An 11,482-nucleotide genomic window follows, 5' to 3' on the forward strand; every position below is an offset into this window, starting at 1 on the left:
TGCTCAGCCAATCAGCACTCGGTAGGGCTATGGCTCCGCCCACAGGCAGCACCAGATTACTCCCCCCCAGGCCCTCAGTGTTAACCCATTAGTGCCTGCAATGTATCCAGCTGCAGCAGCACAGGCTGCAATCATCCCAGCCCAGGACTATCAGCTGCCCCTTCCCCCTCTCCCTCCCCAGGAGCTGTAGCTTCTCCTCAGAAGATGTGGGTGGCTCTTAAAAGAGCCTTTGGGTTGTCAGGATAGAGCAGAGAATACAATTAACCTCCGAAGCCGTAGAGAGTGCGGCCCTGGCGCTTGAGCGCGTACACCACGTCCATGGCGGTGACGGTCTTTCTCTTGGCGTGCTCGGTGTAGGTGACGGCGTCACGTTCTCCAGGAAGACTTTCAGGACGCCGCGGGTCTCCTCATAGATGAGGCCGGAGATGCGCTTCACTCCTCCCCTGCGAGCGAGACGGCGGATGGCAGGCTTGGTGATGCCCTGGATGTTATCACGGAGAACCTTCCTGTGCCGCTTGGCGCCGCCCTTCCCCAGACCTTTCCCTCCTTTACCGCGACCAGACATCTTCCAGGTAGTCAGCAGAAATCTATGACTGAGGAGTGCACAGTCCGCCTTTATATAGTCTGTGAGCGGACCAGAAAGAGAACTGCAGCGATGACGCGTTTCCAGGGCAGGGATGGAAAGTAATTTGCATCAGCCCCGCCCCTTCCTCTACTGATTGGCCAATCACAGAAATGTTAGTGATTTTGAATTTCCCGCTCATTTTTTTGTCCCCTTCTACTGGGATGACACCAACAATAGTCAGAAACCTGATTCCTCTCCCCGGTGACATCCTGCTCGGAGTAATTACAATGTGAGAGCTGGACCTGCAGATCAATCATTGACAATTATAGTGCTAGATTCTCTACATCTGTATACATAGAACAAAAGTCAAAATAAGCAACTCAAAATACCAAGGCCTCGCTCCCAGAATAGATGCATAAATGCAGAATTTGCATAAATTGATGGAATGCTCCCATAGATATAAAACACAAAGAAAAAGATGGATTACATAAACCACCAAAAGGATAAAATCCAAACATTTGATTTAATCAAAATTACCTGCACATAATATGAGCCATATACAGGATAGTGGAACCAAAGAGAGGACTAGGATGCGGAGACAGGCTGGGGCAGCGGAGGAGAGAACAGGGGACAAAAAAAATGAAACCAGGGGTAAATCAGATCATAACTCATATGAGGAAATTATATGGAAATAAAGGGTAGAGAAAAAAAAAAATCATACCCTTAAGGGGACCAGCAGGAAGACACATGGACTTTGCCAGCTACAGTGGGCGAGGAGTAATGGTGGGGGGCATAGGAGTTTGGTGGTTCATGCATTTGGTACCTTTGATTTATCACTTTTTTCTATACACTTAATTTCCCCATTTAAAAGAGTAGCACACAAACAGCCCCAGCTCTGATGTAGACGTATCCATCAGTATGTGGGGGCGATATTACTATATGTTGGTTTGGTTACATCAGTATATGGACGGTAAACATCATTGTCTTATACAGAGCTATATAGCAGTTCTGCATCTCTCTCCCCTGTCCTCTATGTCAGAGACCCAATCTCTGCCTCCTACCCTGTTTCCCCGAAAGTAGGACCCCCCCGAAAGTAAGACAGGGTGGGGGTTACGGGGGGGTCCTTCAATGTAAGGCCTCCCCCGAATGTAAGGCAGGGTTGGGGGCCGCTGTGAAATGTAAGGCCCTTACCTTTGGGCCGCCGCTGTCCCCCATTGGGTCCCCAGGCTCCAGAGGTGTCCTCAGGTGCAGCTGGGCGGGTCCAGCGCTCATGGGGTTAACTCGCCGTGTTAACCCCGCAATCCGCCCAGCTCAACAGCTCATTGGCCGCCCCTGTTCCCCACGTCACCGCCGGCCCCCGGCTCGAGCACTGATTGGTCCAGCAGCTTGGGCTGTAATTGGCCGCCCCAGCCCCACGTCACCGCTGTTTCCCTGCTGATTGGCACAGCGTTCCCTGCAGCACAGGCCTTCCGCACCCACAGCCGCACCGCAGAGGAAAACGTCCAGCATTTAAAAACCAAGTAGGGAAACATGTACTGTATAGGGTATGGGGCTGTGTGCAGTGGGATACGGCACTGTTATGGGGTGTGGGGCTGTGTGCAGTGGGATACGGCACTGTTATGGGGTGTGGGGCTGTGTGCAGTGGGATACGGCACTGTTATGGGGTGTGGGGCTGTGTGCAGTGGGATACGGCACTGTTATGGGGTATAACAGCATGTTAATAAATGTTAATTTATTGGTTAAAAAGAAATTGTCATTTTTTTTCGGCTAGTAAGACCTCCCCCGAAAGTAAGACAGGGTGGGACTTTTTGGGGTAAAATTAATGTAAGACAGGGTCTTACTTTCGGGGAAACACTGTATCAACACAGTGTTATTCAGCTCTGCTGTAGACGGGGTGGGTGGCTCTTAGAAGAGCCTTTGGGTTGTGGGTGCAGAGCACAGAGCAGATCACTTGGCGCTGGTGTACTTGGTGACGGCCTTGGTGCCCTCGGACACTGCGTGCTTGGCCAGCTCTCCGGGCAGCAGCAGTCGCACAGCGGTCTGGATCTCCCGGGAGGTGATGGTGGAGCGCTTGTTGTAGTGAGCCAGGCGGGAGGCTTCCCCTGCGATGCGCTCAAAGATGTCATTGACGAAGGAGTTCATGATGCCCATGGCCTTGGAGGAGATGCCGGTGTCGGGGTGGACCTGCTTCAGCACCTTGTACACATAGATGGCGTAGCTCTCCTTCCTGCTCTTCCTCCGCTTCTTTCCATCCTTCTTCTGAGTCTTGGTCACGGCTTTTTTGGAGCCCTTCTTGGCCGCTGGTGCAGACTTGACAGGATCAGGCATGATGAGCACAGAATGTTCTCTTCACTGAGAGAGAATAATGATCCTGCTCCTCCCAGAGCGGCCGCATTTATAGACCGGCCATGCAAATGAGCAATGCTGTCAGATCGCTGTGCTATTGGGTGAGAAAGTCATGTGACCAATGTACACGTAATGATCTCTGCCCACTGCAGCTCATTGGTGTGTACACAAGTCTTGTTTCCATTGGTGACTTCAGATCCAGCCAATGGCAGGAGAGGAGGCGGGGCAGCAGCAGGTTATAAAAGGTGCAGGAGACTGCGCACTCCCCACACAAGAGCATTCTCTATCTGCTGATAACTGTGAGTGCAGTGATGTCTGGACGCGGCAAACAAGGAGGGAAGGTCCGTGCTAAAGCCAAGACCCGCTCATCCCGGGCAGGACTGCAGTTCCCGGTTGGTCGTGTGCACAGACTTCTCCGCAAGGGTAACTATGCTGAGAGGGTGGGCGCCGGGGCTCCGGTCTATCTGGCCGCTGTGCTGGAGTATCTGACCGCTGAGATCCTGGAATTAGCCGGTAATGCCGCCCGGGACAACAAGAAGACCCGCATCATCCCCCGACACCTGCAGCTGGCCGTGCGCAATGATGAGGAGCTGAACAGGCTGCTGGGTGGGGTGACCATCGCCCAGGGGGGCGTCCTGCCCAACATCCAGGCCGTGCTGCTGCCCAAGAAGACCGAGAGCAGCAAGTCCAGCAAGAGCAAGTGAGCGCTGCCACCGACCCCGTATCATCCACACAACCCAAAGGCTCTTCTAAGAGCCACCCACACCGTCCCCACAGGAGCTGACGCCGCTGATCTCTGGTGTGAGCTGTTATATGGCTGAGATTCTGCGTAACACCATGTAATTTCCATCACTGAAATCTCATATACTCAATATTGTATTATATAGAACCACACTCCATATAATGTGATAGCCTCTATATACGGCCATATGATGCTGTACACACAATACTCACATAGTGAGGAGTCTACAGATCTCCTCAGCCTGACAGGAGCCGCCGCCATGACACCACGTGTTACACTGAGAAGAACAGAGTGGAGACACAGCTGTTGGGCGGGAATTTCATATTTAGTGCTCAGCCAATCAGAATTCAGTACGGCTATGGCTCCGCCCACAGGCAGCACTTGGTGTTAACCCTTCAGTGGTCGGTGTTTCCGGCTCCCGTAGAGCAGACTGCAGCCATCCGGGCACAGCGCGGTCACCAGCCCCTCCCCCAGCAGCAGGAGCTGCGGCTTCTCCTCACATGTGGGCGGAGCACAGAGCTGTTGGGGGTTTTGAATTTCCCGCACTTATTCCTGTCATTTTCCCGCTTTTATCTCCAGGACGTTTCATCTAGTCACAGAGCAATGGCGGCGTGAGACCGAGAGAAATCACCGAGATCATCACTGGTCCGGGGAGCAAAGGGTTATATCCTGCTGTATACCCCCATATAGTGCTATATACCCTCCATCTCCTGCTGTATACCCCCATATAGTGCTATATACCCTCCATCTCCTGCTGTATACCCCCATATAGTGCTATATACCCTCCATCTCCTGCTGTATACCCCCATATAGTGCTATATACCCTCCATATCCAGCTATATACCCCCATATAGTACTACATAACCTCCATATCCTGCTGTATACCCCCATATAGTGCTATATACCCTCCATCTCCTGCTGTATACCCCCATATATTGCTATATACCCTCCATATCCTGCTGTATACCCCCATATAGTGCTATATACCCTCCATATCCAGCTATATACCCCCATATAGTGCTGTGTACCCCCATATAGTGCTATATACCCTCCATCTCCTGCTGTGTACCCCCATATAGTGCTATATACCCTCCATCTCCTGCTGTATACCCCCATATAGTGCTATATACCCTCCATCTCCTGCTGTATACCCCCATAGAGTGCTATATACCCAAATTGTCACTATGGGGGTGCTAACCCAGGGGTGGTGGGATTCAGTGAGAGGTGACTGAGCAGGAGGCTTCCATCCCCTGTAATCTGATGGGCAGCTTTAATGGACTCCTGACATCATTGTTGAATAGTGGAGCCTGAAACTGGATCTCATATTACTACTTCTTATATCACTCGTGAGCCACATACATTTGGATCAAAGGATTTTTGGGTTTTTTTTATACATCAAAAAATCTTGTTGGCTTTTGAGTGCTGCTGCTCAGCTTTACTTTTAAACAGAATTATTATTGATATAGCACCATTGTTTCCATGGTGCTGTACATGAAAAGGGGGGGATTCATACAAATTACATATATCACTTACAGTAAACTAAGAATGACAGACTGAAGGGGATGTGCCAAGTATGCTTGCTGGAACTTCAGGGATACTGGAGGTTGACACATTGGGAGGTGAAACATGGGAAGGTAAAGTCAAAGGGGTAGGTGATGCTGGAGGGGGTGATGGTGGAGATACATGGACAGTTCTCCTTTTTCTTTGAACGGTGGCTCCACTGTGGGTACACGGCCTGGTGGTGGGTGTGGTCAATGTACCCTGCGTCTGCTCGGTGTGGTGGTCTGGCGTGGTGGTGGTGGACCTCCGCGCTTGACCAGGACCCAGCGTCTGCTCGGTATGGTGGGCTCGTCTGTTGGTGGTGGACCTCCTTGTATGACCATGACCCAGCGTTTGGTCTGTGTGGTGTGGTGGACATCCTTGCATGAGCAGCACTCGATGGAGCGGTGTAGTGGCGGTCCCCAGCCCCCGGCGTGGTGTTGGGCGGCTGAGGGCATGGTGGTGGACACACAATGATATGCAGCAGAACTCGCTATTAGACTTGACAGCTGTGGGGCTGGTGGAAAGGCTGCCGCTGGTGGTGGCTCCATGAACCGAGTCTGCTGCATAGCATTCACATATGCTGCATTACAGTAAGCTGGAGTCCCGGCGTTGGGTTTTCTGACATGCCCTTCTCTATGGCACTAAAGAAATGTCTTGCCGGTCTCTGGAGCTCGACTTCCAGTTGTTCAAGGCGTCGGGTGACATTGGATAAACCAGTTTGCACTGTCACCCAGCACCTTGAAGCAATTCTGGAAGACCGTGCCCAAATGTACAAACTCAGGCATGAGTGGCCTGTCCGAGCCCCGCTGGCAGGAAGAGCCATAAAAAGGAGGGGCAGAGGACTCAGACAGGGGAAGACCGGATGGACCTGCTGCCGGTTCTCCAGACTGTGCTGCAGGCCTACTTCTTCGCTGCGGGATGTCTGGGACGGGTCCGATGGCGTTTCATGAAGGACAGATCCTGATGCCGGTCCAGGTTCTAAGGTGCTGCTATAGGTGCTGTGAAAACAAAAAAGAAAAGGAAACATTACTATACAAAAATTTCAATTTTAAATTCTCCAACTCCTGTGGATTTTAAAAATTCTGATTAGGTAAACACAACACAATGGAATCCAACAAGAAAATACTTACACTCTGCGAGCAAGGACCGGTCTCAGGAAGCTGAGGAGACGATGGTACTTATACTTCCTGGTCCTTGCCCCCAGCACCGCTTTGAACCTGGCCCTCCTGCCTCAGGTCCCTATTGAAGCGGTCCTTCATGAAACGCCATCTAGTTTTGACTTTCTTCACTGTGAAAGGAACCAAAAAAAATATAGCAATAGCAATTTTGGCTTTGATAAAACAACCGTATGTGATGCAATTAACTCGCAGGAGTTCATCACATCACACACGGTTGAGTGATCACGGCCAACTCTGTCACTGCAGCGTTGTCATAATACTTAGGAAAGTCCTTTTGACCGCTAGCTGAGGCATTGTCCCATCCATCCCACAGCGACTTGGCCACCTCGTTCCACAGCCGCCGTATCACCACTGCGTCAGAATGCAGAGGATCACGGTTGTCCCACAACGGAATCCGTTCATGGACAGATGTGATGAGGAGGTCGTTATTCACCTCCTCCTCGTCCCGTTGTGGAACCTAGAATTGAACGAAAGACATGAATGTTTGAATGATATAATATTTTAACCCATTTACTCGCCAGGGTGGTTTGCATGTAAATCACCGGGCCAATTTTTACAATTATGTCCAATGTCCCTTTATGAGGTTATAACTCTGGAACGCTTCCATGGATTCTGACATTGTCAGCGATTCTGACATTGTTTTCTCGTGACATATTGTACTTCATGAGTTGTAAAATTGCATTCATTTCATTTTTCCATAACAGGTGATAACGGGGCGTTGGATTTACTATTTATGGCGGGTTTTTATTTTTGACAGCTGTCGCACGATAAAAGACGCTTTTTATTGTAAAAATAGTTTCTGCTGCACTATATTTTGACAGCTATAATTTTCACATATTTTGACCCACCGAGTCATGTGAGGTCTTATTTTCGGCGTGACGAGTTGACGGTTTTTTATTGGTAACATTTTCAGGCATGTGACATTTTTGATCGCTTTTTATAACAATTTTTGGGATGCAGAATGAACAAAAACCATCATTTCCAGAAATTCTTTTGGGGGGGTACAACGTTCCGCGTGCGGTAAAATTGATATAGCAGTTGTAATGTTTGGGTCAGTACGGTTACAGCGATTCCTCATTTATGTAGTTTATGTTTTGCCGCTTTTATGCAATTAAAGCCATTTGATATAAAAATTATTTTTGCATCACTAGATTCTGTGAGCGATAAGTTTCATTTTTTTGCTGATTACGCTGCGTGACGGCTCTTTATTTGCGGGACAAGATGAGGTTTTCATCGGTACCATCGTTATTTATATTCCTCTTTTTGATTGGGCGATATAGCACTATTTGTATGATAATAAAGCATTATCTTTTTGTTTTTAATTTTTTTTATTTTTTTATGGGCTTCGCTACAGGGGTTAACGAACGGGACAATTTTATAAGGCGATAATGGCAATTTCTTGTAAATTTATACCCTTTTTATAAACAATTTTTTTTACATTGTCACATACAATGTGACAGGGGGGACATAACTCATGTGACAGCTGATCTGTCACATCACACATCAATGTGACAGAGCAGCGATCTGTCACAGGCACTGCTGCAGACTTCATCATGGGGTTAAAAAAAAAAAATACACGCCGTGTTGCCACCGATGCTCGGCCCCGAGTTGGCTGCTCCTGTCCTTCCTCACCACTTGAAGAGCTCTGTGAAGAAAAAATACAATTTTACACATGTGTAGAAGTGATAGTGAATACTTACAGTTGATAATGTACTCACTTCACTTGGTTGTCCACTGTGGGAATTCTCACTGGTTGATGCCATGAGCCTCCTAAATTCTGCAAGAAAAATTGCACCAAAAAAAAAGTTACAATATACTGCAGGGCAAAAAAAAATTAGCTGGTATACTCCCAAAGCTGTGCTGTCCTCTCCAGAGTCAGTAGAATTGTGAAGTACAAACAATGCCCACCCACTAGATTTATGTATTTTTTTTTTTGGGGGGGGGGTGGTCTAGACAGTCCCTGCTCAGACAACGCAAGCGCACACTAACGCAGTCGTGTGCGTGTCACTGCGCACATAAGCGCTCCCATAGACTTTAATGCGCTTTTTTACACAAGAGTGCGCATGCGTTTTCAGACTGAAAATTGGCGCCAGAAAAATGCAACATGTTGCATTTTGCGCAACACGACGCACTCAACCAGAAGACGCATGCGCTGCAAAACGCATACCAACGGGTGCAAATGCAAGTTTATGCGTCCCACATGTTAAAGATAGGGGCGCATGGATGCGCCGCAAACGCAGTGCACAAAAACGCTAATGTGAAACCACCCTGAATGGTGTCTTTAGTCCCAGTTTTTAGAGCATCTGTACAAGCCTGTAATGTGGTTCAGTATCAGTCCATATAGATCACATCAGCCACACGACAAATATCCAGATGGCACTTACCTGGATTAGGCACCACTTATGAATCCAGGCTGGACAAGAATATTTTTTGTAACATTTTATCATCCCTGATAATGCCAGTCAGTGCAGCAGGACAAGAGCAGCCCCAGCTCTGATGTAGACGGGGTGGGTGGCTCTTAGAAGAGCCTTTGGGTTGTGGGTGCAGAGCACAGAGCAGATCACTTGGCGCTGGTGTACTTGGTGACGGCCTTGGTGCCCTCGGACACGGCGTGCTTGGCCAGCTCTCCGGGCAGCAGCAGGCGCACAGCGGTCTGGATCTCCCGGGAGGTGATGGTGGAGCGCTTGTTGTAGTGAGCCAGGCGGGAGGCTTCCCCTGCGATGCGCTCAAAGATGTCATTGACGAAGGAGTTCATGATGCCCATGGCCTTGGAGGAGATGCCGGTGTCAGGGTGGACCTGCTTCAGCACCTTGTACACATAGATGGCGTAGCTCTCCTTCCTGCTCTTCCTCCGCTTCTTTCCATCCTTCTTCTGAGTCTTAGTCACAGCTTTCTTGGAGCCCTTCTTGGCCGCTGGTGCAGACTTGGCAGGATCAGGCATGATGAGAGCAGAATGTTCTCTTCACTGGAGAGAGAATAATGATCCTGCTCCTCCCAGAGCGGCCGTATTTATAGACCGGCCATGCAAATGAGCAATGCTGTCAGATCGCTGTGCTATTGGGTGAGAAAGTCATGTGACCAATGTACACGTAATGATCTCCACCCACTGCAGCTCATTGGTGTTTCCACAAGTCTTGTTTCCATTGGTGACTTCAGATCCAGCCAACGGCAGGAGAGGAGGCGGGGCAGCAGCAGGTTATAAAAGGTGCAGGAGACTGTGCACTCCCCACACAAGAGCATTCTGTATCTGCTGATAACTGTGAGCGCAGTGATGTCTGGACGCGGCAAACAAGGAGGGAAGGTCCGTGCTAAAGCCAAGACCCGCTCATCCCGGGCAGGACTGCAGTTCCCGGTTGGTCGTGTGCACAGACTTCTCCGCAAGGGTAACTATGCTGAGAGGGTGGGCGCCGGGGCTCCGGTCTATCTGGCCGCTGTGCTGGAGTATCTGACTGCTGAGATCCTGGAATTAGCTGGGAATGCCGCCCGAGACAACAAGAAGACCCGCATCATCCCCCGACACCTGCAGCTGGCCGTGCGCAATGACGAGGAGCTGAACAGGCTGCTGGGTGGGGTGACCATCGCCCAGGGGGGCGTCCTGCCCAACATCCAGGCCGTGCTGCTGCCCAAGAAGACCGAGAGCAGCAAGTCCAGCAAGAGCAAGTGAGCGCTGCCACCGATCCCGTATCATCCACACAACCCAAAGGCTCTTCTAAGAGCCACCCACACCGTCCCCACAAGAGCTGACGCCGCTGATCTCTGGTGTGATTTGTATGTACTGATCTGCTATATGGCTGAGATTCTATGTAACACTGGTGTGGATGGGTGATCTAGCTACACCAGGCAGTGAACATAATCCTGTGAGTGCTGTTGTGTGGGCACAGTGCCACTGACGAGGTGCATGATGTGGAGTTGTGACCAGTGTTTTTTGTGATTGGTCTGATATCTTGTAATGGGAGATGCTGAGTAATAAAGTTGCTGTATATCTATAGTGAGTGTAGCACCAGGGAGGTCTGAAATATCTCACCTATTGTATTCTCAGTCTCACCCATCTTTGGGGGGGATCTACAATCGGGACTTTGATTAAGATTATTTTACTTGTTTTTATGTACCCCTTTTCACACGTAAAGTGCCATGGAATAAAATGGCGCTATAATTACTTATCTAATATTGTGCTGTATATTGTCTGTTGTATACTGCCATACAGTGCTGTGAATGCATAGCGTGTACTCATAGGGCTGTATAATCCTTATAACAGTTCCGTATAAGTCAATACAGTGCTGTAAATCCCCAAACCGCATAATATACCACCACATAGTGCTGAGTGCACCACACAGAACAAAGAGCGGAAGAAGCCGCCATTGTCTGCAAATTTCATATTCAGCGGCAGCCAATCAGCACTCCGATATATGGCGGCACCAGATCTGTTCCCCAATGCTCAGCGTTAACTCATTACTTCCTGCGATGTTTTCAGCCACCACTAGAGCAGACACTGGTCATCCCAGCACAGGGACAATGGGCAGCAGATGTGAAAAGCTTGGAGAAGAGGATTTGTGTTACAGCAGAAGCTAAAAACCTCTGAACCCGTAGACAGCGTGACCCTGGCGCGTACGCAACGTCCATAGGGATGACAGTGCTGTGTAGAGGACGGCGTAATAGATGTTCTCCAGAAATACTGTCAGGATGCCGTGAGTCTCCTCCTAGATGAGATAACATGTATGCTGCTGGAGAAAATAGCGCAATAGGGTCTTAGCCGAGATGTAAATGATAGTATTGTACTCACCGGATTGAGCCTCAAAAAAGGCTTGTAGAGATATCCGCTGCAGCAGATTCACCGGGTCCACTCGTGACCTACCGAAGATAAAATAATAAAATGGGTAGATTGTGGATTTAATCTGCGCTGCTGAAGGATTCGAGGTCCAAAACATGTAGCCATTCAATTGTGGATTTATTCAACGCGTTTCAAAGTACACGACTTCTTCATCAGGAACACCACAATGTGATAGTAAGCAAGACTCTTCTCATTCCTGGGACAGCCGCATCCCCCGAGAAGAGAAGTGACATAATTACGTACAAAAATCCACAGGTCACAACTCTCATCTGTTAGTAATG

General features: G+C 49.3%; 4 protein-coding genes and 1 pseudogene across 4 annotated transcripts; 2 read left to right on the top strand and 3 right to left on the bottom strand.

Moving 5' to 3' along the window:
* Positions 1 to 209: 209 nt before the first annotated feature.
* Positions 210 to 1,530, bottom strand: LOC141083258 (histone H4-like; annotated as a pseudogene).
* Positions 1,531 to 2,462: 932 nt separating this feature from the next.
* Positions 2,463 to 2,918, bottom strand: LOC141083256 (histone H2B 1.1-like). Its single transcript, XM_073567426.1, has one exon. The coding sequence runs from the start codon at positions 2,891 to 2,893 to the stop codon at positions 2,513 to 2,515; it is 381 nt and encodes a 126-aa protein (XP_073423527.1). The 5' UTR covers positions 2,894 to 2,918; the 3' UTR covers positions 2,463 to 2,512.
* Positions 2,919 to 3,173: 255 nt separating this feature from the next.
* Positions 3,174 to 3,672, top strand: LOC141083255 (histone H2A type 1). Its single transcript, XM_073567425.1, has one exon. It carries the CDS (start codon positions 3,223 to 3,225, stop codon positions 3,613 to 3,615), a length of 393 nt encoding a protein of 130 aa, XP_073423526.1. The 5' UTR covers positions 3,174 to 3,222; the 3' UTR covers positions 3,616 to 3,672.
* A 5,209-nt stretch (positions 3,673 to 8,881) lies between these two features.
* Positions 8,882 to 9,359, bottom strand: LOC141083144 (histone H2B 1.1-like). Its single transcript, XM_073567326.1, has one exon. The coding sequence runs from the start codon at positions 9,312 to 9,314 to the stop codon at positions 8,934 to 8,936; it is 381 nt and encodes a 126-aa protein (XP_073423427.1). The 5' UTR covers positions 9,315 to 9,359; the 3' UTR covers positions 8,882 to 8,933.
* A 235-nt stretch (positions 9,360 to 9,594) lies between these two features.
* LOC141083145 (histone H2A type 1) lies at positions 9,595 to 10,094 on the top strand. Its single transcript, XM_073567327.1, has one exon. It carries the CDS (start codon positions 9,645 to 9,647, stop codon positions 10,035 to 10,037), a length of 393 nt encoding a protein of 130 aa, XP_073423428.1. The 5' UTR covers positions 9,595 to 9,644; the 3' UTR covers positions 10,038 to 10,094.
* Positions 10,095 to 11,482: the final 1,388 nt, after the last annotated feature.

This window comes from Dendrobates tinctorius, unplaced genomic scaffold (assembly GCF_039654945.1).
Source record: "Dendrobates tinctorius isolate UK_male_01 unplaced genomic scaffold, ASM3965494v1 ptg000020l, whole genome shotgun sequence".
Classification (NCBI taxonomy): domain Eukaryota; kingdom Metazoa; phylum Chordata; class Amphibia; order Anura; family Dendrobatidae; genus Dendrobates; species Dendrobates tinctorius.